This window comes from Delphinapterus leucas, chromosome 1, assembly GCF_059928025.1.
Source record: "Delphinapterus leucas isolate spDelLeu-1000000601 "Yukka" chromosome 1, BTC_Dleu_Yukka2, whole genome shotgun sequence".
NCBI lineage: Eukaryota > Metazoa > Chordata > Mammalia > Artiodactyla > Monodontidae > Delphinapterus > Delphinapterus leucas.
Window position 1 is genome coordinate 189,256,874 of NC_143129.1, and position 27,996 is coordinate 189,284,869.

General features: G+C 67.0%; 1 protein-coding gene across 1 annotated transcript; it reads right to left on the reverse strand.

Moving 5' to 3' along the window:
• Nucleotides 1–972: 972 nt before the first annotated feature.
• Nucleotides 973–27,151, reverse strand: PLCH2 (phospholipase C eta 2). The gene is given in 26 exon segments (XM_089917185.1): nucleotides 973–1,790; nucleotides 1,861–1,998; nucleotides 2,001–2,885; nucleotides 4,332–4,629; nucleotides 6,756–6,835; nucleotides 7,245–7,391; nucleotides 7,709–7,793; nucleotides 7,873–7,997; nucleotides 8,685–8,792; nucleotides 9,219–9,401; nucleotides 9,488–9,585; nucleotides 9,954–10,036; nucleotides 10,364–10,687; nucleotides 11,275–11,387; nucleotides 12,205–12,315; nucleotides 12,453–12,957; nucleotides 13,966–14,073; nucleotides 14,468–14,639; nucleotides 16,199–16,319; nucleotides 16,598–16,801; nucleotides 16,953–17,046; nucleotides 18,527–18,697; nucleotides 21,935–22,065; nucleotides 22,267–22,509; nucleotides 24,288–24,434; nucleotides 26,815–27,151. Coding segments are annotated over 26 exon segments (5,376 nt in total). The 5' UTR covers nucleotides 26,939–27,151; the 3' UTR covers nucleotides 973–1,212.
• Nucleotides 27,152–27,996: the final 845 nt, after the last annotated feature.

Consider the following 27,996-nt stretch of genomic DNA (forward strand, 5'->3'; position numbering starts at 1 on the left):
CTCAGCTGGGACAGAAAGGGTCTGGGCCTCCCAGCCCCTGAGGGCAGCCCCTGGGAGGTAACGGAGCAAGAGGCAGCGCCCACCCGGGGCTGGAGAAGGGCTGACCGCCCCCCCCCCATATCTTGTGAGCCCTGGCAGATTGCCCCAGGCTGTGTCCCTCCCTGCCCCCCGCCTCCCCTTCACTTCCCCCAAGATTCTAGTAGCCCAGATGCAGTGCCTTGGGGACCCCTCCCTTCCGGGGTTGGGCCACAGCTCCCCCAGGCTGAGCTCCCCCAACCAGAGGAAGGAGGAGGGCCTTCCCGGTTCCTGACTGGTCCTGGGAGGAAAGTGGCACTGGCACAACTGCCCATTCCCCAGGCCTTTGCTGAGTTTGGGCAAGCGGCTGGCATGAGTCCCTGGGGCCTACGAGGGACACAGCAAGAGCCAGAGCGCCTGGCGCCCACCAACACCCAGCCTTTCAGACGCCTTGCCCGGCGCCCACCGTCCCCAGAGCCTCCGACCCTGGACGGTAGGGCTGATCCTGCTGCGGGGCCCGAGGCCTCCCTGAGCTGAGCCGTGGGTGGGCTGCCCCCAGCCCCTGCCTGTTGTACCAAGAGAGTCCACCCTTGGGGTGGCCTCTGACACCTCAGCTGGCTTCTGTGCAGGCCAGGTGCTCGGGTGGGGAGGGCAATCAGCCCCCCAGCTTCTCGAGGGAGGGGGCGGCCCTGGCGGTCCTCTGTGCGCAGAGACTCCGGGAGCAGCAGCCCCACAGCTGGGGACCCTCTGGCCTGGGTCCCTGCCAGGGCCAATGTCTGCCCCCGATAAGTGGGGTGGGAGAGGGGGAGGGAAAGAACAGGGGTGTGTTCGGGGCTTGTGGCCCTGACCCTGGGCGCGGTCCAGCCAAGCCATCCGCGGGCAGAGGGTGGGGGGCATCTTCTGGGTTCCGGCCCCGCGACACCGGGTACGCGGCCACAGAGGGAGCCCACTCGGAGCAAGCGCAAGCGTGTTTATTGGAGCTGTGTTCGGGAGTTTACAAGAGTCTACAACGTCCCATACAGAGCAGAGTGTGTGCAGAACAAGCCAGCAGTCGGGGCGGGGAGGCCACGCTCCAGGTCACTGGGCGCCTCGCATGGCGGGGCCCGGCAGACGCGCGCCCACACACGCCCCGCAGCTGAGACCAAGGGAAAGTGGAAAAGGACACGGTACCATTTTCTCATTGTAGAAGCTTTGCCTCTAAAAATTTAAGTATCTGTCAGTGTACGTGGATCTTAAAAGGTCGTGAAAACTCTGCCCTGCCCCAGGGCGGGCTCCTTCCTCCCAGGAGGAGGGGCAGGGCCGAGGGGCACAGCCACACCGGACGGGCGGCAGCCTCGGGGCGGCAGCTCCGCATCCTGAGCAAACGTGGGCCCCGCCCAGCCCTGGGCTGCAGCAGGAGGCCAGTGGCGGCAGCACCTGACAGCTGGTTGGTGGCACCCTTGGCGGGGCCGGCACAGCCCCACAGCCCTCTTGGCCCACGCAGCAGGTGCCCTCAGGGGTGCCCCGCTTCTCCTCTGGGGAGCCCCTTGGGCCCTGCAGCCGCTGCTGCCGCTCCTGGGCCCGGCTGGCGATGGCGCGCACACGGCTCTGGCTGCGGGAGGAGGAACGCCGCAGGAAGCCCGGGGCCCCCGCTGCCCCCTCCCCAGCCGGGCCCCCGCTGCCCCCTCCCCAGCCGGGACCCCCGCTGCCCCCTCCCCAGCCGGGCCCCCGCTGACCCCTCCCCAGCCTGGCCCCAGCTGCCCCCTCCCCAGCCGGGACCCCCGCTGCCCCCTCCCCTGCCGGGACCCCGCTGACCCCTCCCCAGCCGGGACCCCGCTGACCCCTCCCCAGCCGGGACCCCGCTACCCCTCCCCATCCAGGACCCCGCTGACCCCTCCCCAGCCGGGACCCCGCTGGTGGGCAACGTGATGCCCCCAGCCTGCTGGAACCCCGTGAGCCTACGCAGCTGCTCCGTCAGGGCGTCCAGCCGCGCCCCCCCGCCCTGCCAGCCTCTCCCCAGCCAGGCCCAGGCCGCGGCCCGGGATCTCCACGCGGGGGGGCAACGTCGTCCACGGTCAGGTCCCCGAGGCTCTTGGACTTGGCAGCCACAGTGCAGTCCGGGAGGCCCACCAGGAGGTGGTGGGCCCAGGGTGGCCATGGGGCCAGGGGGTGGGGCTGCAGCTCGTCAGGCCCCACAGGCAGCTGGCCAGCAGCCTGCAGGTTGGGGTTGGATTTGCTCTTGGTCACAGCGGGCAGGTCCAGGCAGGCGGCCGAGGCCAAGCAGGGCCACAGGGGCAGGCGTCCTGCCGGGGCCCCTGGGAGGCTCTCAAGTCCCAAGCCCAGGCCCTGCAGGGAGAGGTCGATGACCGTGTCACCAGACGACAGGCTGGAGGACGAGGACACGCTGCCACAGTGGCTGCTTGGCTCCAGCGGCTGCCATAGCTGGTCACCGCCAGTGGCATCCAAGGACACGACAGGGCGGGGCCTGGCCAGGGGCCACCGTCCACCCAGGGACTCCGAGGGCACCTGCCCCTCGCTCTTGGCCCTTCTGAGCACGTGGCCCAGAGCCCGGGGGTGGCCCCTGCCGTCCGTCTGGCTACCGGGGGCCCCCTTGCAGGCCCCAGCAGGGCCCCCGCCGTGGCACGCCGACTGCCTGCTTTCGGGGGCTGGCTCAGCGTTCCCTTGGCTCCCGGTCCCGAGCTGGAGGGGCCTGGAAGCTCCCAGAGCCGCCCTTGGGGGGCTCGCCGAGCTGGTGCCGGGCCCTGCAGAGCACTGGGGCCCTCCAGGGGCGTGGCTGGGGGAGACGGCCCCCAGCGGTGGGGGGCCAGAACCCCAGGCTGGCTCCTCGGCAATGGTTTCCAGGCTGCACAGGGAGGAGAAGGGGTGGGCGTCTGCGGGGAGAGGGAGAGGCAGATGTCAGGGGTGCCCGCGGGGCTCCAGGCCCCTCCACGTGCTCACAGCTGCCCCCACCCTGCCCCCCCGCTCCGCTACTGCTGGGGGAAGAGATGGGCCTGGGCGCACAGGCAGGGCCCTCCTCGGGCCGGCGCAGCTCGGCCCACGCGCGCCCGGGCCCTGTTACCTGGCACTCAGCCGCTCTCAATCCCTGACTAGGAAGGCAGCGTGGGGACAGAAAGGAGAAGAGGGTGGTCAGTGCCGGGGTGGGGCTGGCCGTGGACAGACGGACGCAAGGCTGGGCGGGTACAGAGGGGGAGCGGGAGGGTGGCCCAGCTTCCAGCACGCCCTCCCCGGGCTCGGATTGCTCCCTGTGACCAGGGGCCACAGGCAGTGCTGTCACGACCAGCCCTGGGGCCGGGGTGGGGGCTCCAGAGCAGAGCCGCTCATACATGCGTCCCCAGGGCCACGGTCAAGCTGCTCCCCTCACACTTTGCAAACAGAGGCCTCTACGTCGAGACCCTGAGCCCCAGCCAGGAACCCAGGCCAGACTCCCCAGAGGAGTGCGGTGCCGGCCAGGGGCCAGGGGGCGGCAGGAGGAGAGCCTGGAAGCGGCCCCCGGGCCCTGGCAGTCAGGCTGGGCTCCAGAGGCCACCCTCTGGGCTGCAGGCCTCGGCAAGTGGACCCGGCTCAGACTCCCCAATCCCCAGCCCGGGGTGAGGACGGCTGCGGCCAGAGCTGCAATCACTTTCCCAGCCCCTGGGGAGCATTGGGGGCCTACGGGGCAAATCATGGTCAGACGGGGGGTATGGGGGCTGAGGGGCCCACGGGACCAGCCAATGGAACAAGGAAACGAAGGCCAGTGAACACACGGAGGCCACAGTTCTGGACACGGAAGCACAGCGGGGACGCCAGCCAGGCCATGCGGGGGCAGCGTGGGAGCCACCACGGGGACACTGCAGAGGAGCGTCTGGGCTTACCGGTGGAGAGCACGGGGGACTTACTCCTAATCTCCTCCAGCTTTTGAATGAACAGGGCGTTCATCTCCCTCTGCAGGGCCCCCGCCTGCCTGCGGGCGCCCTCGGGCCAGCAGGGGGTCCCCTCGGGGCTGCCTGGGCTGCTGGAGTCCGAGGACACGAAGCCGCGGCCGCCCGGCGCCGGCTGCCGAGACCCAGGGCCCTTGGGGGCCCCTCTGCTTCTCCCAGAGGCAGTGTGGGGCGCCCCCAGCGAGCCCGCCCAGGCGCGGGGCTGCTGGCTGATGGCCGCGTGCCTGCTCTCGGGCCCCAGGCTGGGCAGCTGCCCCCTCCGCAGGCCCTCGGCGTCCTCACCGGTGCAGGAGCCCACCACGCACTTCATGCAGGTGGTGGCCATCCTGGCAGGCCCAGGGCCCTCGGGGGCCCGCGGGGGCCGCACCTGCACCGGGCTCCTCTCCACCGGTGCCTTACCTCGAGGGCTGCGGCTGCCCAGCTCCTCCAGGGCCGGGGCCTCGGGAGTGGGGCCGGGGCTGGAAGGTGCCGCGTCGCTGGCCTCCCCCTCAGAGCCCAGGTCCTGCGGGCCCAGGACCAGCTCTGGGAAGGCCTTGCGGCCTGGCTTCTGACTCTTGGTTGGGGCGCTGGCCGTGCGCCGCAGGAGCCGCTGGCTAACAGAGGGCCGGGGCGGGGGCCGCCCAGCAGCATGACTGTCCAGGGAGCCGGGCTTTGGGCCTCGGAGGAACAGGCCTTTTAGGCCCAGAGCCTGCTTGACCTGCAAAAGAAGGAGATACATAGCCGACAGCTGGGCACCAGGGGCCGGAGACTGCCCAGCCCTGTCCAGCTGTGCTCCGGAGGCCGTGGCCCGGGAAAGCCTGCTGCGGCCCGACGGGCCTGCTCGCTTGGGGCACCACTCAGGGCTGTGTGTAAGGAGGACGGTCTCCAGGGAGGCTCTACCGGGGCGGCGGAGGCTGTGGCCTCAGCACAGCGTGGACGGCGCCTGCCTGCACCAGGGTGGAGGGAGTGGGCGCTGGCGGAGGGTCTGTGGCTCTCAGGGCAGGTGGCCAGGGAGTGCTGGAGCGGGGAGGCCCCCCCAGGGTCTCCCAAGCAGAGACCTGGCCCCCAGCCCTGTGCCCACCGCACTCTTCACCCCTCCAGCCCCTGGGGCCCCAGCTCTGGCAGGGCAGGCTGGCACGGGGCCCCCAGGGTGGCCCTGGTGTGGAGAGCAAGATGGGGTGTGAACCAGACGGAGCACCGGTCCCGCCCGCCCCCAGGCACCGCGGCCAAGGAAGCAAGCACAGCCAGGTGCAGCCCCGCGCTCGGCTCACCCATGCTCCTGCCCGGCCCTCTCCCCTGGAGGTGCTGCCTCTTCCGGGAAGCCTTTCCAGATGCCTGCCAGGCAGTCCTTCCCAGACGGCCGGGCCCGGGGGGCCCCTACAAGGCCTCTCCCCGCAGCCTCCCGGCCTGAGGACGGCAGCCAGGGTCCCCAGGACCGGCTGGCACGTGCCTGGGTCAACACCGGAGAGGCCGGCAGGGTCCTCACATGCAGAGACCCTGGAGACAGCCACGGTCCCCGCGACACGGGGGCACATCTGGGCAGAGGCATTAGCGGCCAGCACTTGAATCAGCTGTCTGATTCAAGATCCCAAATCCAGAGCAATTTGGTCAAAGTTGGCTAGAAGGTCATTTAGAAGAAGGTCCAGAATTCAAGCTCGGAGCTCCTGGTCCCTGGGGTCTACCCCACCCCCACCCACCCGCCCTCCCCCTCCAGCACTGGGTGTGGAAGCACAGACAGATCAGAGGGGCACACAGGCAGGCGGAGGGCAGAGGGAGGTGGGGGAGAGGGAGAGGGCACGGGTACTGGGAGGGCCGGCAGCTAGAGGACTGGACACAGGGAGGCACAGGGCAGGGCGGGGGGTGGGGGAGGTGCAGGAGTCAGAAAGGCCAAGGGTAGGAGGAGATGGGCCAGACCTCGGGCCAGACACACAGGAGGCCTGGCTGAGGTCCTGGACCTGCCTCATAAATGCTGCTCTGTGCCTGAGGATGGCCCAGGGGACCCGGAACCACGTCCCGACCCATGTCACGTGAGCTGACAGTCTCCAAAATGCTACCAGGAATTCACGGATGCTAACGGGGTGGCCTGAGCATGCAGGTGGGGGGCGGGCAGGCCACGCCGCCCCCGTGCTGGGGTACCTTCGAGCTCCTAACAGGGCCGTGCTTCTAAAAGTAGACTTTGGACATACAGAAGCCCACTGCAAGACCAAAGAGACAGAGTGAGGCCGTGAGACACGAACAGCAGGCGTGGAGCACGGAGACGGAGACACAGGACCGACAGGGTGACCACGGACGCACAACGGAGCTGGGAGGCCTGCGGGGCCTCCGTCGGCAGCACGCAGGGCCGAGGAACACGGTAGGAGAGAGACGGTTAGTGCCGGAAGCCACATGGACCCCCGTGTGTGCCTGACAGACCACCGCGTGCAGCCTTGCTAGGCCCCAAACTTAGAACCAGGGACCCCTGGGCTCTGCAGACTGGGGAAGTCGGAGTGAGACCCCGTCCTGGGGCAAATGTACTGGGAGCAGGTGAGGGACGGGGCAAAGCCAGGCAGATGCCTTCGAGGAGGGACAGAGAACCAGGGGACCCCGAGCAGTAGAAGGGGAGGCTCAGGAGAGACCGGAGGGGCCGGGGCTGCCCAGGAAGGGCCATGGCTTCCATATGCTCGTGGCCACACTGGCCCTGGGACATAGAGGCGCGCCCGGGGGCCCCGCCACTCATTTCGTGGATGGAGACACAGGCCCGTCAAGGTAAGCACTAGGCCTCATGGCCCCAGGGACACGGATGGGGTGGGGCTGGGGCTGGGGCACCCCTTTCCAACAGCAAGTGACCTTGCAGGTGGCACTCACCTTACCACTGATGTCACTGACGGCCACGTGGACAAAGATGGAGGCCTCTTCCATCCCCTCCAGGTACACGTGCCGATAGCCTGAAACAGCCGGGGTCATGCTCACCACGGCTCCTACCCACCCACGTCCCCCACACTCTACTTAAAGGTCCCAAAGCCCTGAATACAACCTGTGAGCCCGGTCCTGGGGCCGCTACCTCCTCCAGAAAGCCTGCCAGGATTGCTCTCGCCTGCAGAGCAACCATCTTCTGGGGGCTAAGGGGCTCCGCAGCTGGTGCTCCCCTCCCCCACCCTGACCACAAAGTGCTGTAGCCTTGAATCCTCCTCAGCTCCCTCGGTATCCCCAGGCCCGCCCGTGGCAGAAGACAACTCAGGAGGAAGCTGAGCCCCACCCTGTCCTGGCGTCCTCTGCTGGCCTGTGGGGGACGTGCTACGGGGGGCACTGGCCCAGGGCTCTGCCCTCCCCCACCCCCACTGGCCCCCTGCCCACCTGGCATCATGCTGCTGAAGGCCAGCGTCCTTTGGCCTATGAAGTCACGCCCAATGGGGTCATGGTCCCAGACGAGGAAGCGCACCAGCGCTATCTCAGGCATGTGCACCGTGAACACCAGGGTCTCCTCCCACATGGGGTTGAATCCTGGAGGCCACCAGGAGGAGGTGTCTGTCACCTTTGCCCCACCCCCACCTCTCAGACAGGCCAGTCCCATCCACACCACAGCTCCAGCCTGGAGGCCACAGGGGCCCACGCCCTCTCCCAGCACCTCCTCCTAGGCTGGCCACCGGCTGAAAGAAGCAACACCGGAAGGCCAGGCGGCTGTCACTGGGCGTCCAGCCAAGGGGGCATCCTGGACAGTTATGTGGGTCACAGGCGGTGGCCCTCACCCTTCCCTGGTGTCAGCAGCACAGGAGCTGTGACGGGGCCTCCGGGCGCCCCCGGCCCTCCCGCGTCCTCACCATTGTCGTCCACCACGCGCGTCTGCTCCTTGCTGCAGTCCACGGGGAGCCCAATGACCTCCACCTCCACGAAGGGGTCGATGATCTGGCACACAGTGCAGGGTGGCACCGGGGCCTGGGCCAACGCCCCGGCCCTCCCTGGCCCCCCAGGCCCTCCCTCCTACCTCCCCTCGGTCCCCCAGCATGGAGTCCCGCGGCTTGGGGAGCTGCTGTCCACTGATGATCCGAAGCACCAGCTGCTTCTTGAGCTGACCGGGCAAAGGGTCCTCGGAGTTGGGGTTGAAGACGCCTGAGGGGGGCCAGGGTAGGCTGAGCAGGCAGGGCAAACCCACCACCGGCTCCCGGGGCAGCCCCAGTGCGTCCACTCCCACCTCCACCCCATCCACTGGATGGGAGCCCCGGGTGCGGGAGGGGGAGGGGAGGCAGCCTTCCAGGGCAGGGGTGGGGGTCGGGGGCCATAGGCCGGTCGCCTCTGCGGCCTCCCCATGATGTGGGCCCAGCTCGCTCCTCCCACAGGTGGACCACGGGGGCTCAGTGCGAGGCCACACCACCTCTGGGTGGGGGGGGCTGGGTGCCCGGGGACAGGGTCCAGGGTGGGGAGCCCTGGGGCTGCGCACGTCGATAACTCGAAGAGGCCACTGCAGATAAACGCTGCACAGCACAAGCCGAGAGGCACGTGGGAGGACGGGTCAGGGTTACGATGGGAAGAAACCCACAAGTCGTTTTCAGCACATCGGGGAGAAAACTGAGGTGACCGAGAAGGGAGGAAGTGCCAGGCAGACCTCACCCAAGGGCACCTCGCCCGGGGACCCTCGCGCTGGGGCAGCGTGGGGAGGGGCCGCAGATGCCCGGCAGGGTGGCGACGCTTCCCTGTGCCCCAGCCTGACCCGCCAGGTGGCCTCGCCGTGGCCGCCCCCTGCCACCTCCGTGCAGCAGCCCCCACCCCCGTGTCCCCGTCCTGGGGCCACAGCCTCACCCTGGCACATGCACTGGGGCTTGAGCACGTAGCCACAGCTGCCGTTGGCGCTGAACTTGGCCCGGTTCAGCTGGAGCATCCGCCCCTCCGACTGGTAGTTCAGGGCAACTGTGGGGAAGGATGTGAGGTGGCTGGCTCAGTGCCCAGCCCGTGTGTCCCACCCGCCGCTTCCTGTGAGCCCGCGTCCACTACGTGAGCAGGGGCCCTGGGGCTCACGTCGGGCACGACCAGGGCCGTGCGTCCCGGCAGGCAGGACTTCCCACAGAGCCGGCACAGCGGCCCCGCGCACCTGAGGAGCGTGGACGCGCACCTGTGTCTTTCCTGCCTTGACCTGGGGTCCTAAGGCCCCCGCCCCAGCGGCCCCCACCCCGGCGCCATCCTGGTGAAGTTGGCTGGATGCCGCGAAGGTTCTCCAGAGCCAAGGGCAAGCAGAGAGGCCGCGGAGAACCCAGCTGCACCCCTTCGCCAGCCCGGCCACCCCAGCCCCCGCGCCCACCCATCTGGCAGCCCGGCCGCCCCAAGCCCCGCGCCCACCCATCTGGCAGCCGGTGTTCCAGAAGGGCTGTGGGTTGTAGTTGCTGGAATCCACGCGGTAGGAGGAGGGGTAGATGCGAGAGAGCTGGTGCTGGTTGAAGCGCAGGTACTGAGCCGGCTTCTGCTGCAGGATCTGCTGGGCCTTGGTCTCGCTGAAGGATGACACCTGCCAGCTGGACGCCACTGCCGGGTGAGACGGGCGGCGTCAGGGCACCAGGTCAGCCACCCCCCCAGGGCCCCGATTCCCCCGCCCCCCAGGGGCCCCTCACCCTCCATCTCCACGTCGTGGATGCCCACAGACTTGGTGTATTTGACCAGGTCTGAGAGGGCCCGGGACAGCTTCACGGTCTTCTTCTGCCGGGTGGCCCTGCGGGAGGGGTGGGGTCAGGACCTGGGTCGCACGCCTCCCTTGTCAGGCTCCGGGGAGCGTCCCTCAGGCATCCACTACGCCCCCGTGTTCCAGGCGTCGGGACACGCGGCGGACGTGCTGAGAGGTGACACTGGGGGAGGGGGCAGGTGCCCAACCGCGACAGCTGCTACAGAAACGAGCACGGGGACCGCGCTGGCCAGTCTGGCCCTGCACCCCGGGGTCCCTGCCCTGGGCCCCCACGGCCGCTCCCCACCGTGCGGGTCCCTGAGCCTGCGCATGTGACGCCCACCGTCGCCAGGACAAGGGTCCCAGCGCGTGCCGCCACGCTGCCTCTTCGGGGGCCCGGCATGGAGGCAGGCACTGACCCTCGGCTCTGGCCGCCCTGGGCATCCGGGCCCTCGTCCCCCTCCTCCACGCTGGCCGCCTTCTTCAGCTTGCCGCTCTTTTTCTGTGCAGAACCAGGGCAGAGTCAGGACGGCTGGAGCGCCAGGCCCAGTCGGGCCGTCTGCAGAGGCCAGGACGCTGCGAGGGAAGGGCCTGCAGCCCTGGGGTCCCGGCGCCCACCCTGCAGCCGGGCCTGCCCCCTCTGCAGTGCCCTGCTTGGCCCGGGCCCTGGGTGACCTGCACTCCGGGCGTCGACCAGCGTGGACCGGGGGAGGGCCATCGAGGCACCTGCTCCATCCAGCCCCGCCCAGGGCGTCAGGAATCCCAGAGGCCCTTGGTCCTGGAGGAGACCCCCCAGCTCTGGCTGGCGCACGTGGGGCGCCCGGCAGACCTTGCACTTCAAGAAGCTGCCCGCGAGGAGGCGGCCGTTCTGTCTGCTGGTTCCGGCCTCCTCGGCCTGGGAGGAGAGACAGGCAGCGGGGCTGGGGCCCGGGTTGGGATGGGCAGCTCCCCCCAGATGCCCCGGGCTGCCACCTTCCTGGAAGGGAGGGAGCTGGGAGGGGCGTGGAGGAAGTGTGCCGGGAGCAGAGGCCTGAGAACAGCGCTCGCGCGCACGCCCGCACGCCCGCATCAGCTCCCCATCAGCTCCCCACGATGTGCTGTTCGACACTCCTCCAGTGCCTAGTCTTGATTTCTTCCCATGGATGGTGACGGCCTAATAAATGCCGCTTGTGTGTCCGGAACATTCCTCGGCGTGTCCGCTTAGGTAATCCTCATACGGGGGTCCCGCAGCTCAGGAGTCCCCGCCTGCTTCTTGCAGCGGCAAAGCTATTACCTACTTAGACAATCCCCTGGGCTGTGGCCATTTACTGTTACCATTTGCACTCGGGGCTACGGTGAGCCTCCTGAGGCTGCAGGACCAGCTGCTTTGCTGCTGTTTACAGAACATGCGCGTTGGCGGCTCCCCTCCTGCCCCCACCCGAGGGGCCCCCGGGCCTGTCCCTCCCCGCTCTGGGGCCGAGGCACAAAGCTCTCATCCATCCTGAAGCTCAGTCACACCTCTGGAGTGGCTGGGAGTCTGTGCCAGCGTCCCCGAGGTCCCTCGTCACAGCCGTCACCAGCCGCCCCCCAGCCCCTTCCACAAATGCCCCGCCCCCGCCCCCGAACTCTCCCAACTTTGCTCAGGACGTGCCCACTAGGGCGGGAGCCGGCTTCGCAGCCGAGGTTCCCTGTCAAGGAGGGGCTTCAGCCAGGAGCCCACACATCTGCACGTATCTGCACACGCGCCCTGCGTGCACCCACGCGAGCTTGTGCGCACACGCCTCCCTCGGCCATGCCCCTGCCTGGCTCGCTGGCCTCACCCAGGAAATGAGCAGAACCCCTCAGGTCTGGGCTCCGGCCGCCGAGCAGGGAGCCTGGAGCTCAAGCGGGAGATGCGAGGCCCCCCCAGGCCCGGCCAAGGAGGGCAGAGGGGTAGGGACAGCCACGGGGCCACCCCCCACCCCCTCCTCCGCCCCCTGGGGAGTGCTGTCTCCCACCCGCTGGCTGGCTGCCCAGAGGGGCGCTCGTCCAGAGCCCAAGGCGCAGCAACGGAGGCGCTCAGAAAACCCGCGAGCTGGCAGAGGTCGGGAAGCCGCGTTCACGGTGTGTCAGGAGCCGGCGGGGTTGACACACCCCTTGGCTCTTTGCACCGCGTGGTCACCCAGCACACAAGCACCCCTGAACCTGGCCACAAGCGCGGAGAGGCGCCTGCTGGCCCAGATCCTGGAGAAGTGCTGCGGCCACAACCAGGATCTGCTGTCACCCACCCCCACCGCGCGCACCCCAAGCTCAGCAGGGGAGGCAGCACCCGCGTGCCGTCCTCGGGGGGTGTGGGAAGCCCCTCCCACCAGGACACAGCGCCTGACAGGCCTCGTGCTCGCAAAATGGGGTCTGCGGGGCCCACCGGCACCCTCCTGGCCCCAAGGCCAGCTGCCCCGCCCATCACAGCCCGCGCAGGGCGCCGGCTTTCGGGCCACTCAGCTGATGGGGCCACATCTCCAGCGTTTGCCGGCCCCTCCAGACGGCCCCACAACTGCTCAGCCGCATTGGCCCGGCCCCCATACGCTTCACATCCGCCTTGACGGCCCCCACACTGTTCTCCCACAGAGGAACCTCCCAGAGCTCGGCAGCCCTTCCCTGTGAGGCTGGAGGGCCTCTAGGCAGGGGGCTGCACAGCTGCCCAGGACTCACTCGGCTCTGAGAGCCTGGAGCCCCTCCCTGTCACCACCAGACCCCCCCAGGCCACGCCCAGGTCCTCTTCGGCAAGGAGCTGCAGGTGCCCCGGGGGCTGCCAGCCCGCTCCTGCCCACAGGCAGGGAGGGTGTGGGCTAGAGGAGCTGTCCGCAGGCCTCCAGGGGACAGGCTGTCAGCCACACAAACAGGGCAGCCCCTCCCTGGCCATCTGCCTGTGACAGGGTGACAGCTGGGGGTCCCTCATGGTGAGAACTGGAACAGCCAAGTGTGAGCTCCTGGAGGACCCGGAGTGGAGATGTACACCAGAGGCAGTGTGTGTGTATGCGTGCAGGTGTGTGTGCAGGTGTGTGTGTGTATGTGGCCAGGTTTGGGGGGGGCCGGTGTGTGTGCGTGCAGGTGTGTGTGTGGCCAGGTTTGGGGGGGGGCAGGTGTGTGTGCGTGCAGGTGTGTGCGTGCAGGTGTGTGTGTGTGGCCAGGTTTGGGGGGGCAGGTGTGTGTGTGTGCAGGTATCTGTGCACAGCTATGCAGAAACCTCACGCTCCGGCCCCTCTCCCAGCTGCAGGCCGACCCCGCCTGCCTCGGGGCTCCCACCTTTTTGGCCTCTGCCGTGTGCCCGAGTTTGCCAGGCGGGGGCAGCGTGGACGCGGTGAAGTCACTGGGGTCTTCGCAGTCCCGAATCTTCGCCTCCTTCATTAGGGAATCCAGTTTCCTCTTGGCAATGTTTTCCACACGCTTCAGATTGGTGGAGGCCTGCAAGAGGCGGACGGCCAGCCCCTTGGCCTCGGTCCCCAGCTTGCGGGCAGCAGCGGGGACAGCGTCCGGTCTCGGGCAGGGCCAGCACCACTTCACGCTCAGCCCACGTGAGCTCCAGCTCACGCCTGGAGCTGGCCCCAGGCTTGCTCCCACATCACGTTGCTGTGCGCCCCGGCATGTGATTTGTCCCGGGGCCTCAGACAGTGCCGAGCAGGCCCTGAGGCCAGGCCCATCTGATTCTAACACCTGTCTCCTTCAGGTGCACGATGCTGCCACCGGACCAAGTGGACCGCTCACCGGGCACCCGGCGGCCACTCTGGGCTCTGAGAGCCGCTCAGCGGCTCAGGATCTGGGAACCCACCACCAGCCACCGTGTGCCTCAAGGAGATGGATGGGGTGGGGACAGACCCCAGCGTGGCCCTGACCAACTTGGACCCTCCAGGCAGGGCCTGGGCCTTGGGCATCTGGGCACCCCCATGCCCAGCCAGGCTGGAGTGGGTGCAAGGTGGCCACCACAGACCGAGGGCTTACTATCACCCCTGGCCAGGCAGGGAAACGTGCAAACCCACCCAGAGCGGGAGGAATCCACTGCCTCAGGGCTTTCTAAAACAATTAGCCAGCCGCACAATTCTTTTCCCATCTGATGGTCCCTCAGGGAGAAATAATACCTTGGCAGTACCCAGAAGGGGGAAGAAGCTAATTAGAGAGTCCCCACCCCCACCCCCGCCTGCCCCTCGGCTGCTCAAAGCCCTTGTGAGCTCCTCAGCCTCCCAGCTTTGCCCCTGGTCCCAGCGACTCTCTGAGAAGAGGTGACAGCCGCTAGCTGGGAACTCGGGGTTCGTGCCCTGTGTGGGGGGTGCCCAGCAGCCTGGCAGCTTTGCAAATCACCCTCAGGATCTGCCCCCTGCCCCTCTGTCCCTGCCACCTCCCTTCTACACCAAGGCTTGAGCTGGCTGTTCAGGTCTGCAGCTCCCCCGGCCCCCGAAGCCCCCCGCGCCCACTCACATCCCCGTTGAGGAGCTTGCAGTCCTCGTCGATCTCGTCTGCGCTATCCTCATCAGACACCTCGCCCTCCTCCGCATCCTCGCTGATGTTGGCTGGGAGCTTCTTGCCCTGGGGGAGGAGGTGGACCTTGGCAGGGGCCCTGTGGGAAGTGCTGGGGGGCCGGCACCCACAGGAGCAGCAGCAAAGCGTAGGAGCCTTTCCCAAGCTTGCCTGTGGCTCTCAGGCCGGGGGCAGGGCCAGCCCACCCATCCTTGCGGCAGCGGCGTGGGAGGGACATGCCCGGGTGTGATGCCAAAGGCCCCAAGTTGATTGACAGCTACGGGGAGAAGGAGGCCAGGTCAGGGGCAGGGCTTGCCCTGTGGCCCCTCAAATCTATCACAGATGGTGCGGAACCCCAGCCTGTCCGGAGCAGGGCCTTGCCCTTGACCTGACTGCAGGTTAGAGGTCGGAGGTCAGAGGCTCAGCAGGACGCTGGCCCCAGGCGGGGTAGGCAGGGGCTCACCTTCACCAGGATCTTGCCCTTGAGCATCTGTGGAGAGGGTAGCATGGTGGCATCCTCGCTGCTTACTGATGACAAGTCCAGCTTGTCCCCAAGGATGTCGGTCAGATACTGGGCCATCTTCTTCTGCTGGACGACACTGCAGTGGTTCTCAATGGACAGGATCACTGGATACCTGTGGCCCCAAGAGGGAAGGAGCAGAATGAGGCCAGGGGAAGGCTAGGTCTCACCTATGTAGGACTGCAGGTCACCTGCACCACTGCATGAGGAGGAATCTTCACAGGAGCCCAGGATAGACGGGGCTGCCAGCCACTCTGGGAAGGGGCCCACCAATGGCTTTCAAAAGCAAGAGAGTGTGGGGGAAAGGAGCTGGGAGACCTTAGGGATGGGTAAAGAAGGCATGTACTTCTTCTCCCAATAAGAAAATAACAAAGGCGATTAGAAACTCCAGGAAAAACAAAAGGAAACGTTCAAGCAAGTCATGGTTTGAAAATGACGTGGGGGACCTCCCTGGTGGTCCAGGGTTAGGGCTCTGCACTTGCACTGCAGGGAGCCCAGGGTTAGGGTTAGTCCCCCTCTGGTGGGGGAACTAATATCCCACAAGCCACACAGCACGGCCAAAAAAATAATGGCGTGGACTACACCGAGGTGCAATGGATAGACTGTGAGAGAGATAACCCCATTCACCGAGATACTGCAGACGCTGTCCTGTGCGTGGCCCTGGGGCCCAATAAGGAGGGAGACATAGCCTGGCACACGCCAGTGGGGGGAACGCCATTATTACCTACGTGGTGCAGAGTGGGAAGCGCAGCGTGCGGGCTTTCATGATAAGTTCTTCAGTTGTTTATTTCTTTAGTCATGTGCACATTTACTTGGATTTTTGCCAAGAGGCAACATAATCCTTTTAGAAAATGTAAATGACCCAGACCTAGAAGTCAGAAACTAGAGGAAGAGGTGGGCGAGTCCTGCAATGTGAGAGGCACGGCCTGGGGCAAAGGTCCACCCCTCCCCATTTCCCAGTCAGGGCACCGAGGCCTGGGGGAGGACCTTGTGCCCACAGAGATTATGCTGGCATGGGAGGTGCAAGCCCCGTCCTGAGACCCCAGCAGGAGACCTGTGTGTCCCAGCCCCCCTGCTCTGAGACGCCCCCTCACCTGCAATTCCAGAGGCCAGAAGGCCCTGCAGAGATCCCTCCCTCCCACCCCTTCCAAGACAGAGCCTGTGCCAGGTCTTCCAGAGGGGCATCTCTGTTTCTACTTCTTAAATCAGTCTCGTTTCCCCTCCCCCCTCCTTCACTCTCACCGGCGAGCCTCACTGAGCTGAGACTCGAGGGGAGTAGTGTGGGGAGGCCGTCTTCTATTCCCAGAAACTAAACTGGATTTTGTTCAACAGTGTCTCTAGCCGTTCTGAGTGACGCAAGTTGAGTCTGGACACAGAGTAACTTCTTAAGAGCAATTAGTGCGGAGCCACCACTGTGGAAGGCCTCTGACACCAGGTGTCTGTGGCCCGGGGCCGCTGACACACACGCCCTGCCTGGCCCAGCTGTTGCTCCTGCGTCCACCGCCTTCCCTCTCCTCTGCCCCTGCCCTGCCCCTCACCCTCAACAAGAAACCAGCCGCCAAAAGGTTGCACTGCTCCGCAGAAAGGATGTACAGGAGGGGCAGGATGAGGCCCTTGAGCCCCTCCCCCCCAACCCCCGGGCCAGCCCCCCCCCCCCCAGTCCCAGCCACTCACTCGTTCTTGACGAAAGCGTATTTGTTGATGGTTTCAATGACGTCTTTGAAGAGGATCTTGGAGGTCAGAGTGTAGCCATGGTGCACAATGGGCTCCCCGTCAGGCCCATCCCAGCAATCCACTGCAGGCACACAGGCCTCGGTGGGTTCCAGGGGCCGGACCACCGCTGCCCAGAGGCCCAGTCCGTGGACGCTAACCGGACGCGGTCCTCTTGTGCCGCAGTTAACACCAGGAGAGACGTATCCTGGCCCCGGCCAGGCAGAGGGCAGGAACCGTGCCCAGAGACTCCAGAGGGCTCCTCGGGGCCACCCCGCCCTCCCACAGGAGACATCAGCCCACGGCCTAGGCCCGGCCCCTGGGGCCGAGGGGCGTGCTGGGTCCCAGAGCCCCAGCACTCACCCTCCACGCAGCGGCAGCCGGCCTGCAGGACCCAGGCGTACATGTCCACCCTCGACTGGGACATGAGCTGGTCGCCCACGAGGTAGGTGTTGTGAGACGAGGTGATGAAGTAGTGGCTCAGCGGCCACGTCATGTCCTGGTGTACACGGTGGTGCTCCGGGTTGAAGATGTCGCCAGCAGGGCTCCGAGTGTAGTTGGTGAAACCTGCTGGGGGAGCGTGGCGGGGGCACGGGGCTCAGCCCTGTGCCAGCCCCGCCGTGGGCTCACCTCGGGACCACCCGCCCCCATGCCGCGTGGACCCCTCTGCACCCCGCTGATCCGGCAGCGCAGCTGGGCCGGCGTGGCGCCCACTCACCGTCAATGCCCATGGTCCCCTTACTCTTGTTCTCCGGGCAGGGCTCAAACTGCTCGATGATGTCACGGCAGCTCTCGAGGGTCACGCCCGTCATCTAGGCCAGAGCAGGGGCTTGAGGCCAGGCTGGCCCATCTCCAGCCCCACCGCGGGCCACCTCTGCGCACGGGCGCTGACCACGCGAGGCTGAGGCCCTGGTCCCTGCGGCGTGCTCCCCCGGTTGGGGGGCTCACTGGCCACCCCCAGTGGCATGAGACTTGGGACTCAGTGACCAGCAGACTCCAGAGGGTCCCCTGGGTTTGGAAGAGCTGGCGCTGACTGAGGACCCCTGGCAGGGGAGGGGTCTTTGGCATCATCAGCCAGGCCACCCGCCACCGCTGCTGTGTTAGGGGTCTCGAGGGCCGTGGACCAGGGCGGGCTGGCAGGGAACAAGGCCTGGTGTGAGAAGGACCACGTCCCATCTTGGAGGAGCCCAGGGGGCTCACCTGGCCCCTCCTGTCGCCTCCCCAAGTCCCTCGCAAGAAAGCTGTGCGTGGCAGCCGAGCCCAAGGTGGCCTTGCCCATCGGTGGACCCGTGTGTCAGAGGCTGAGTGACTTCCCAGGGCCCCACAGTGCAGCCCCCGGGAGCTCCCCGCTCCCAGAGGCAGACCCACCAGCAGGGCTACCTGGACGTCCCCAGGAATGTGGGGATGGGTATGTAGTGGGGGGAGAGGGGCAAATGGGGTCAGAGCTTGGAGCAGCTGTGGACCCAGGAGGCCCAGAGTCAGGGGCCAGGGCTCAAACCACCCAGCCGGTGGATAGTTTGGGCCGCAGACGGTAAGAAGAGCTCTGGAGAGCTTAGGGCGAAGGTCAGGGAGCAACGGGTCAGTTCTACCCATCCCAGCCCGGGCCGCGTTCCCTCCCTCCACCCCTGTCGGAACAGCGGCCCCTCAGCCTCACTCCGGCGCTGCCCACAGTAGCCGCACCCACGCCGTCTGCGGTCCGAGCCCCCCTGTGGCAGCGCTGTCCCCTCAGGGGGTGGCCTTCCCCCCTCCAACCCGGGCCCGGGATGAGGGGTCCAGGCCCCTGAGCCAGGCAGCGCCCGGGGAGCACTCGGCCTCTCAGGACGGATGGGGCGCCTGGGGCCGGGGACAGTAGAGGCAGGCACACCCTGCTGACACCCAGAGGCACCTGCACGTCTGCTGGACAAATGTTGGAGTGAGTTGGCAGTGGGCCCAGAGCCCTGGGGGTGGGAGCCAGCCAGACCCACGTGGCTGGACCAGGCCTGAAGGCTGGGCCAAGGGACCTAGGCCAGAAGATGCTCGACGCCAATGTCGGGGCCGGGGTCAAGCACGGGCTCACCTCTGGGAGTTCCGGGGGGGCCACGGTCAGGGCTGAGCCACTCTCCTTCCCCACCAGCTTGGTGGCTGTGGCCCGAGCCAGGAACCGAGGCAGGTGCAGTAAGTGGGCCTCAAATGCCAGACTGGTGCCCACACTTCCCCAAGCTCTCAGTCACACTGTGGACGAGCTCAAATGCCCCGGGAGGCCGCGGTGAGGCCACAGCCACCAGGAGCCCGGCTCCTGCCGGGGACGCTCACCTTCTGCTCCACCTCTAGGAAGCGCTGCAGGTCGGCGGCGTCCAGGTGGTCTTTGTGCTCGCTGTAGGCCAGCATGAGCAGGTAGAGGTCCCGGCGGGTGGACATCATCTTGTAGAAGGCACAGAACTCCTCGAAGCCCAGTGTCCCCTGGTGGTCATCTGTGTCTGCTTCCTATAACGCAAGGCCTCCGGGTCCCCTCACATCCCACCCTGGGCCTCAACCGCGAGGGTGCCTCCAAGCTCCCCATTCCTCAGTCAACCCTGAGTCGAATCGCCCCTCCCGCTTCCAGCACCACTGCCCATGTCACGGGCTCACGAATGCTCCCCAAGCCTGGCAGCGGCATCCTCACTGGGCTCCCCCTCGCCTCTCCCACCAAGAAGCCACCGAGTGACCCGTTAACACAGCTCTCACCCCACCTCCCCCTTTCCGAGCCTTCCCAGGTCAACCTGCAACTGAACCCAGCAAAGTCACCCCACCCTGGAGAAATACCCCACCCAAGAGCTAATGCCTACGCTGGGCTGTGATCTGTAACTAGGGTTGGCCATCCATTGATTAGAGAAGCACAGGGCCCCCGGGCATGCAGGAATCCCAGACTCCGGCTGCCACAGCAGAGATGCGAGGACAGTGGCTGAGACCTCAGAAAGCAGCTCACACAATTCCCACAGGAACCCCCCAGGCAAACCCACCAGGCTACTTCATGAATCCACTCACTCAGGGAGCACCTGCTGAGGTGTCAGACCCTGGGGACACCAAGAGCCCAGGCCAGGGACAGACCCAGAGGGCAAGGGCACCCAGTGCTGGAGGCCAGGCTGCCCTTAGGAAGTCATGGGGGTCCCTGGAGCTGGGCCAGAAGGGCCATGTGGAAGGTACTCAAGACCCTGAGTGCCAAGGTTGGGTCCTTAGCCTGGTGAGCAGGGTGGGGGGCGGGGGGTGGGGGTGGGTGCGACTGCCCGGCAAAAAGAGACACCAGGTTCAGCACCATGGAGAGCAGTGCACGCCAGCCTCTCGGGGCGTCTGCATTGTCTTTTCTCCTATGGCCACACAATCTGGGGTGGCTGGAGATGGGAATGAGGCCCCCTCTGAACCAGAAGTATCACCAGCGAGCCAGGTGCAGGCTACAGCCACCCCCATGTCCCCGGCCCCAGAGACAGTAGGGCTCCTGGGAAGGCTGCCCTGCCTGCCCCGGCCCTGTGGCTTGGCCCCTAGGTGGGCGCCCAGGACAGCCCGAGCATCTCCCTCCAGGACCCGGGTGCCCATGCCGGGTGCTCACACCAAGGCCAGGACAGGGCCAGCTTGGTATGAGGGGCCCAGCCCAGGGCCACCTGCACGGGGCCAGCGGATGCCAGATAAGGATCCCTGTGTCTGTGCCAGGTTTGGGGGCAGCCCTGTGTCTAGAGCTGGTGGGACGGACCCAGGCAGGGCACTCGCTGCAGGTCAAAGGGCCCCTCTGGGACGGAGTCGGGCTGGAGGCCCTCCCAGGGGCCGAGGCTGCAGCTGGGCAGAGATGCGGGGTGATCTGGCCTCTCCGCGGGCTCCGGGCTGGGCAGCATGCCGAGGCGGTGGCTGAAAATGCTCTGTGACGACGAGGCCCTCAGGGGCCCGAAAGGCGGCTCTGAGCCCTTGGCCCCAGAAATGCCTGTCTATGTGGTCATGCAGCCGCTCTCCTCTCCACAAAGGGAAACCGTGGCGGCTAAAAGCTCATGCCGGCCGGAGCTGTGCTGCTGGGCCAGGCCTCAGAGCCGCCCAGGGTGCGGCCTGGCCTATGTTCCACGGTTATTTTAGGCTTAATGAAATTACGCTCAAGCCACTCGTTACCCACCATACAGATCTCTCCTTTGATTAGGGCAGTTCCAGGCAGTGGAAACAATATTGAGATTTCTCGACCATAAAATTGTTACTAATTATCAGAGCCACTCTGCCCGGCTGGAGGTCAGCCCTCCTTCCCTGGGCTCCCGAGCGCCCACAGAGGGCCCCGTGCAGATGGGCAGGGAGGCCCAGGTGCTCAGGGGCCACCATGGACAGCGCCCACTTGGCACTGAGCTGCCCAGGGTCTGGGGTCAGCAGCTGTGGCCCACAGCCCCCTGCTGGCCTTTCTCCAGGGCCCCACCGGCAGGTCCTCCTTGAAGCGGTCTGGACAGCGCCCGGACACCACTAGTCCTGGGGCTGGTCAGAGGGCTTTGTGGGGAGCCCCTTTTGTGCCCAGGGGGTGCGGGAGAGGCCCAGACTCCTTACAGGAGGGGCAGGGGGCGTGGGCTCTCCGGAGCTCCCAGCGGGGGCATTTTCAAGCCAGGTCTTGGTGGTGGACCTTCAGGCCCCAGAGGCCTGTGCCCACTCGCACCCATTCCGTGGGGGGCACTCGTCTCTCGTCCTGCCTCCGAGGCCAATCTGAGCCCCTGACACAGCCTCACCGTTCTGGAAGGCACTGCTGACCCCCGAGCTGCCCCTGGAAGCAGGGCAGGCAGGGAACGGTGGGGCTGCTCTGCGGGCCTGAGCTATCTGCCGGCCCCTCACTGCCCAGGCCGGCTCTGTCCCCGCTGGGGCCTTCAGGAGGGGCCCTGTGAGCCCCCCAGTACTCACCCAGCAGTCCGAGAGCATTCTGCTCACACCACCCCGCCCCCGCCATTCACGCACAGATCCATGTGCTCCGGGCCAGCCAGCTCCCCTCGCTCCAGCCAAGCACAACCTCCCGTCCCTCATGAGAGCCCAGAAGGGGGCAGCCGGGCGCCCGAGCCTCGTGGAGCGGTTGGCTCTGTGTGTGTGTGTGTGTGTGTGTGTGTTTGTGTGTGTGTTGGGGCGCAGGGCCTGGTTCAAGCTCGCGGAACCCTCTTCCCAGGTGGCAGCAAGACAGTGAGGCCTGAGTGAAGTGGAGTTTGCTCGCCCGTCCCCACCTGGATCCAGGACCTGCTGACACCGCCTTCCTCCCCCGGCCCAGCAGCGGTTCCGCAAAGAGAGAAACTAATTACAGACAATAAAGGCCGCCGCTCAACTGAGGATGCATTGTCATAACTGCTAACACCGGGGTGGCTGGGCGGTGGGTAACCAGAGCTGCTGCCCAAAAGGCAGGGCCTGTGCACCCCACTAAGTCTGGGGAATCGCGGGGCAGTGTGGGACGTGGGGTGCAGGTCCTGCGGGTGGTTCCCCTCGCTGACCTGGCGCCTGCCCACATGTCCGGTCCGCCGGCCCGGGGAGGCCCCAGGAGCTGCTGCAGTGGTGCCGGCACAGCTGCAAAGAGGGGGCAGCTTGGGGCATCTGACTGACCGCCCCGCACAGGTGCAGGACGGCTGCTTCCCTGCCATTTCCTGCAGCTTGGATGGCACCGCCCGGGACCTCCTGCAGCTTGGAAAGGGCCGGCCTGCTGCCGGACACACGCTCGGGGCCCGAGACCCCTGGCGGCCCCGCCGGCCTCACCTTGAACATCTGCTTAACCCTCTGCCGTGGCAGGTTCACGTTCAGCTTGTGTAGCAGCTGCAGGACCTCCCCGAGGCTCAGGCTGCCGTCGCCGTTCTTGTCGGCCTCGTCAAACGTCTGCTTCAGCCACTTTGGGGCCAAGTTAGGGGCCAACGGAGGTGCAGCAAGGCCAGCTGCGCCTCCCTCCCCTCCCCTCCCCGGGCAGGAAGGCGTGGAGGACCCCGCCCAAGTTCCCCTTCCCGAAATATGTGAGCCAGCTGGGGCTCACCCGCCCCACACGGGGGACAGTGAGGGGTGGTCCCCGGGGCCCTCCCGCCATCCGTGAGGATATTGGTCCCGGGTGCGCTGGCGGCGGGCCAGGCTGTCCTCATCACGGATGCCAGCCATGAGGTAGCGCAGGCCGGTGACCCAGGTGCGCGCCTCGTCGCCGCTGGGCGAGACCAGGTCCAGCGACTCTCGGTGGCTGCCGTAGTAGATGCTGAAGCAGCAGTTAGGGTCGAAGCTGCTGTCGGGGAAGCGCTGGAAGACCTCTGACTGCCGCCCCTCGCTCACCTCCTGGATGGAGTCGATGGAGACTGCAGGGGGCGGGGGGCACGGTCACAGCCCTCCCCAGGGCCAGGCGTCCTCCACCCGCAGGCCCCAAGGTGCTCTCAGCAACAGCTGGGGCCCTTCGGGGTTTCCCGCCCCGCCTGAGCCTGGGGCCACCTCGGTAATAAAGTCTGGCACCAGGTGGGGGCTGGGGGGCAGCGGGGCCCGGCTTGGCGCGCACCAGCTCAGGCGCCATCAGGGATTTCATGACTGGCTGCAGCGCCTGCAGCTCCGTGGAGCCTCCGTTCAGAAGCTGAGTCACCGCAAGGAGATGAGCTGAGAAGGGCGTTTGTAGGGTCTGTTCCTGTGCCTGAGGCAGGGCCCCTTCTCAGGCAGTTGGGGCACAGGTGGGCAGCATCCCCGCTGGGAGCAAGCACCCTGGGCTCGGCACAGCCAGGGACTCCAGCACTGCACCCCCTGCCCGGCTCCTGCCCCCGGCGGCAGGCTCGGCACCACCCTGGACGTTATCGTGTCCCGTGCAGTAACGATGGGTCTTCCCCACTCGCACAGTGAAGGGTGCGCGAGTCCTTCTGTCTTCTGCCCCCACTACCCCCTCCCCGGGAGCTCCCGCCTCCCCAGCTCCCTGTGCGCACGCATGTTCGTGGTGGGGGTGGGGGTTCTGGGCCCCCAGATTAGGGGGCGCTGACAGTCAGGAGACAGCTGCCCCCGCACTGTTCCTCCCTCCTGGGGACCCCTCCATGGCCAGAGTCAGCTGTTCTCCCCCCGTCCTAGCCTGCTGGTCTCTGCCCTGTCACCCCTTCCCCAGAGGGGCCTCCACGACCCCCACCCACCTGCTCCCCTCTATTTGCCATCCTGTGTTCTTGTCACTCAGCATGATGTGAAGTTATCCTACCGTTAGGTGGTGTCACCCACCTCGCACTCAAAAGACGAGCTTCATGGCGGCTCAGCTCCCAAAGGATGCCCAGTGCTGGGAACAGTGCCTGGCACAGAGCAGGCGCTCCGGATGGAGCACAGGGGCTCCTGCCTGAGCAGCCAGTGGCGGTTCCACCTCCCCGGGGCCCACAGGGCAGTCCCAGCCCCCTCCTCCAAGACACCCTCCCAGGGGGCTCCACAGCATGGCTCTCTCCTGGGCCCCATGGTGGCAGCAGTGCCCTTAGCAACCATGGGGCTGAGGCCCTGCCCCGGCACACCTGCGTCTCTCCAGTCGCCAAAGCCAGAGGAGGGGCCATAAAGTCCCCTCTCTCGCCTGTAAGGACTCACGTGTCTCTTCCTGACCCCCAGGACCCCCAGCCTGGTCCCTGCCCAAATCCTCACAGCTCATTACCCGCCACCACCCATCCAGACAGCTCTGCAGCCTCCACACGCCTGTCAGCTGCTCAAACCCCAGGCTGCCTGGGCCAGCATTCAGCACCGGGGTCGTACCCTCAGGGTGCCCAGCAGGGTCTCTCTCTGCTCATGAGCGGTCTTATCTCCCCGGCTAGACTGAAAGACTTTTGCCTCTCAGCGCATCTCAGCATCCGGAGCAGGGCTGGGCACTGGGGCTACTCAGTCTCCACTGAGTCCCAGAGGGCTCTGCTAGGTGGGCAGCAGGGCCAGGGCCCTCACCCCACTGCGTCCAGATGTCACCGAGGATCTCCAAGGCCAGCTGAGCCCATGGGCCAGGCCTGGGGACTTCCAGGGCTCAGGTCTTGCTGCCCCTTCAGCTGCCCAGTGGCTGCTCTGGGAGGGTCCTCTGCCCCCCTGGGTGCTGGTCTGGGGGCTCTGCCCTGCCCACCGCTCCCCCACCCAGGGCCACCCCACTCACTCTTGGCCTTCTCATTCTTGCGTGAGGGCCGCCAGCGGATGCAGGAGCGGTGTTCATCCAGGAAGTAGAAGCGGACCAGGCCCTTGGAGCTGCCACGGAGCTTCACCATCTGTGTCCCCGCCTGCATGGCACTCATACATCGCTCCACTGGTGGCCCACCGACCCGGCACACAGATGGACCGACACAGACAGACACAGACAGACACAGACGGGGTGCTGGTGAGCATTGCAGCGGCCCCTCCGTGCTCATTGCAGCCTCAGCCCCGCCCCCACGTGCTCAAGGGGGTGCAGAGACCATCCACCCGCCAGGGCACCGAACTCAGACCCCAGGCCTGCCTGAGGCCCCAGGTGCTGGCCCAGGCCACAGGTCCAATCTGGGACCCTGACGAGAGGCCAGAGTCCACACAGAGAATTGGACCGATTCTGCCCAGCCGGGCTCCTGTTGGCCTCCCCAATGGTCCTGCGGCCCAAGGGCCAGGCGAGGTCCCAGACGGGACCCTTCCCACCCCCCAGCTCTGCCCTGCTTCAGCGGCCTCCCACCCACCCCCTTCCACCACCATGACCTGCCCCAAAGGCTATGACACACGAGAGGACACAGGGATGGGTGGCCAAGCCCGCTCTCAGGAGCTGCTAGGCAATGAGGTCCCGGGCCAGGCACAGGGTGGACCCAGGCGGGCGGCATGCAGGCAGACCCCCACGATGCCCAGCCTGGCTCACCGGCCCGGCCGCAGGCGCTCCTGAGAGCCTGCATCCCCTTCCCGTGGCATCTTCAGGAAACCGCCCTCCTCACACGCGCCGCAAGGGTGGCACCACACACACCCACCCGGAGGCCACAGAGGAGGCTCCATGAGGCCAAGGCCCCACACAGGTCTGGGAAGGTGCAGAGCCCACACATTCCCCCAGGGGGCCCCACTGCCTCTCCCCTCCCCTCCCCCTCCCTCCCCTCCTCCTCCCCTCCTCCCCCTCCCCTCTCCTCCCCTCCCCTCCTCCCCTCCTCCCCCTCCCCTCCCCTCCCCTCCCCCTCCCTCCCCTCCTCCTCCCCTCCCTCCTCCTCCCCCTCCCCTCTCCTCCCCTCCCCTCCTCCCCTCCTCCCCTCCCCTCCCCTCCCCTCCCCCTCCCTCCTCCTCCTCCTCCCCCTCCTCCTCCTCACCCTCCCCTCCCCTCCCCTCTCCTCCCCTCCCCCTCCCTCCTCCTCCTCCTCCCCCTCCTCCTCCTCACCCTCCCCTCCCCTCCCCTCTCCTCCCCTCCCCCTCCCTCCTCCTCCTCCCCTCCCCTCCTCCCCTCCCCTCCCCTCCCCTCTCCTCCCCTCCCCCTCCCTCCTCCTCCTCCCCCTCTCCTCCCCTCTCCTCCTCCCCTCCCCTCCTCCCCTCCCCTCCTCCCCTCCCCTCCTCCCCTCCCCTCCTCCCCTCCCCTCCTCCCCTCCCCTCCCCTCCCCTCCCCCTCCCCTCCCCTCCTCCTCCATCTATTCAGCCTCCTGTCTGCAGCTTGTGTATCTCCCAGGTACCAGGGGAGGCCATGGCTGGCCAGGCTGGAGAGGCAGCAGGCCCTCCAGAAGTCCCAGGGACGGGTCTGTCCTGGCCCCACTCCGGCCCCTCACAACTGCTTGCTTAGAAAGCCCGGGACCCAGGAAGTACCAACTGGTGAAGCACCAAGTAATTAACCCACGAGGCCCCCCCGACGAGGAACCCTCAGGAGGTGTGTGGAGGCCCATGGGCAGTGTCAGCCCGAGGGAACAGGCAGTGAGCACTTCTCAGAGGAAGCCAACCTCTGACCTTGAACTGCAGGCACTGGGTGGGGGGCACAGAGGGGAGCCGTGCACAGGGAGGCTGGGCTCCAGGGGAGACATCAGGAGGTAAAGACGCGGTATGGCTGCCAGGACGCAGGTAGCAGGTGGGAGGGGAGAGGCCGGGGATGGGGACGGGGTGGGCCCCCGAGGCCTAGAACCAGGTTCTGGAAGGCGGTACCTGGGCCAGGCCCCATCTGCCAGTTGGAACAGAGAGCCGGAGGGGCCCCGCCAAGACAGACACTCTACCCTCCAGAGTCTCACGGCAGTGTCGGGCACTCTGCCGGCCTCTAAGGGCCGACACGTCTGGCACCAGCATGCTGGCCTCACCACACCTGGGCCGAAGGTGCCACTGCCCCCCAAAGTAACAGGGACCCCCTCAGGGAGTGTCCAGCCGCACATCCACCAGGACCATGGCCCCGGCCCCTCCTTTACCCCTGACTCCCCCACCCCTTCCTTCCCTACTGCCCCCCTGGGGTTCAGCCTCCAGGCCCTGAGCGGGGGGGTCAGAGAGGCGCACCGGGAGATGCTGCCAGAGTCCCGTGACCCCCAGAGGGAGACCCAAGGGGTCAGGAGGCTACAGGTTTGCATGGAGGTGGGGTGGGAGCCACCAGGCCTTTCACAACCCCAGGAGCAGCGCCCCCCCATCTCCTGAGCCCAGTGACCCGGGGGCTGGGTGGGGCTCTAGCCAGGGAGGAGCAGGCCGGCCCTGCCCCAGATGACCAGACAGGGCTGCTCCCTCACCTAGTGGGCCAAGCTGCCACTGCGAGGACACAGCCACGCTGCCACCGACCCAGAGGAGGGCCTCCGCCTGGCAGGCCACCATTCCCTTGGTCCGGCTGGGGTTAAATGGCCAGGGGACAGACATGCCCCGATGATGGCCAGGGGTGGGCTCACGGAGGCCAGAGAGGGCCAGCCCCCAGCCCCACCTCAGCAGCAGGTCAGGCGGTGGCAGGCAGCCCGGGGGTTCCAGGGGGCCCCCTTCTCTCCTCGGCTTCTTCCTCCCCCTCACTGCCCACCGAGGCCCCCGCAGGGCTGCTCCCAGGCGCCTCTGGCATTGGCCTCTCACCTGCTGTCCCCGATGGCCCCCGAGCCAGCCCACCCGCCCCCAGGGCCACAAAGGGGTCCCAGGAGAAGCAACGCCCCAGGGCCTGAGGTGGGGAAGCTGCAGGGCCTCTGCCCGCCCCACCCACCCTCTGCCCAATCCCTGCGCTAATCCAAGCCTGGATCCGGCCCAGCTGGCCAGAGGATTTAGGCAAAGGGAACTCCCGGCCGGGCACCGGGAGGGGACCAGGCAGGTGGCAGTGTCGGCCAAGGCCCCAGGCCACCAGCCCCCACGCCCCAGCTGAGTAACGGCAGGCAGGAGAGACAGGTGGTCTCCCTGGGGACCTGAAGACCACAGCTGTAAGGCCTGGGGTGGTCCTCATGGGACCACCCACCGGGGCGCACGCTCAGGCCCTACCAGGAGGTCTCCCTACCCCCCTCCGCAGGCTGGATGCTCTGCCCCATCCCAGCCTGTGCCCCAGGAGAAGGCCCTGATCTCACCCCACATCTCTCGTACTCCAGGGGAACTCCGAGGGGATTCCTGAGGTCCCAGTGGGCCTGGAGGTGGGACGGAAGCAGTAGTATCCTGCCCCCCAGCACCCAGCTCCCTGTGGGCTGGCGCCCTAGAGCCAAGCCGGGCGGGACTGCCTGGCCAGGCCTGTTTGGCCCACGGGCAACCCGGGGCCTACTGGGCCCCTTTCTGCTGCGACTCCCAGCACTGGCTGAAGGATGCAGGTCCCCAAGCCTAGGTCTAGCCCTCCTTGCCTCCGTCACCCAGCTCCAGGCCCCTGGCGTGCAGCCGCAGTCCCCAAGGACCAGCCCTCAAGACTGACCTTTCCCAGCGGAGGGGGCACATTCCTCACAGCATTCTGCCCCCAGAGG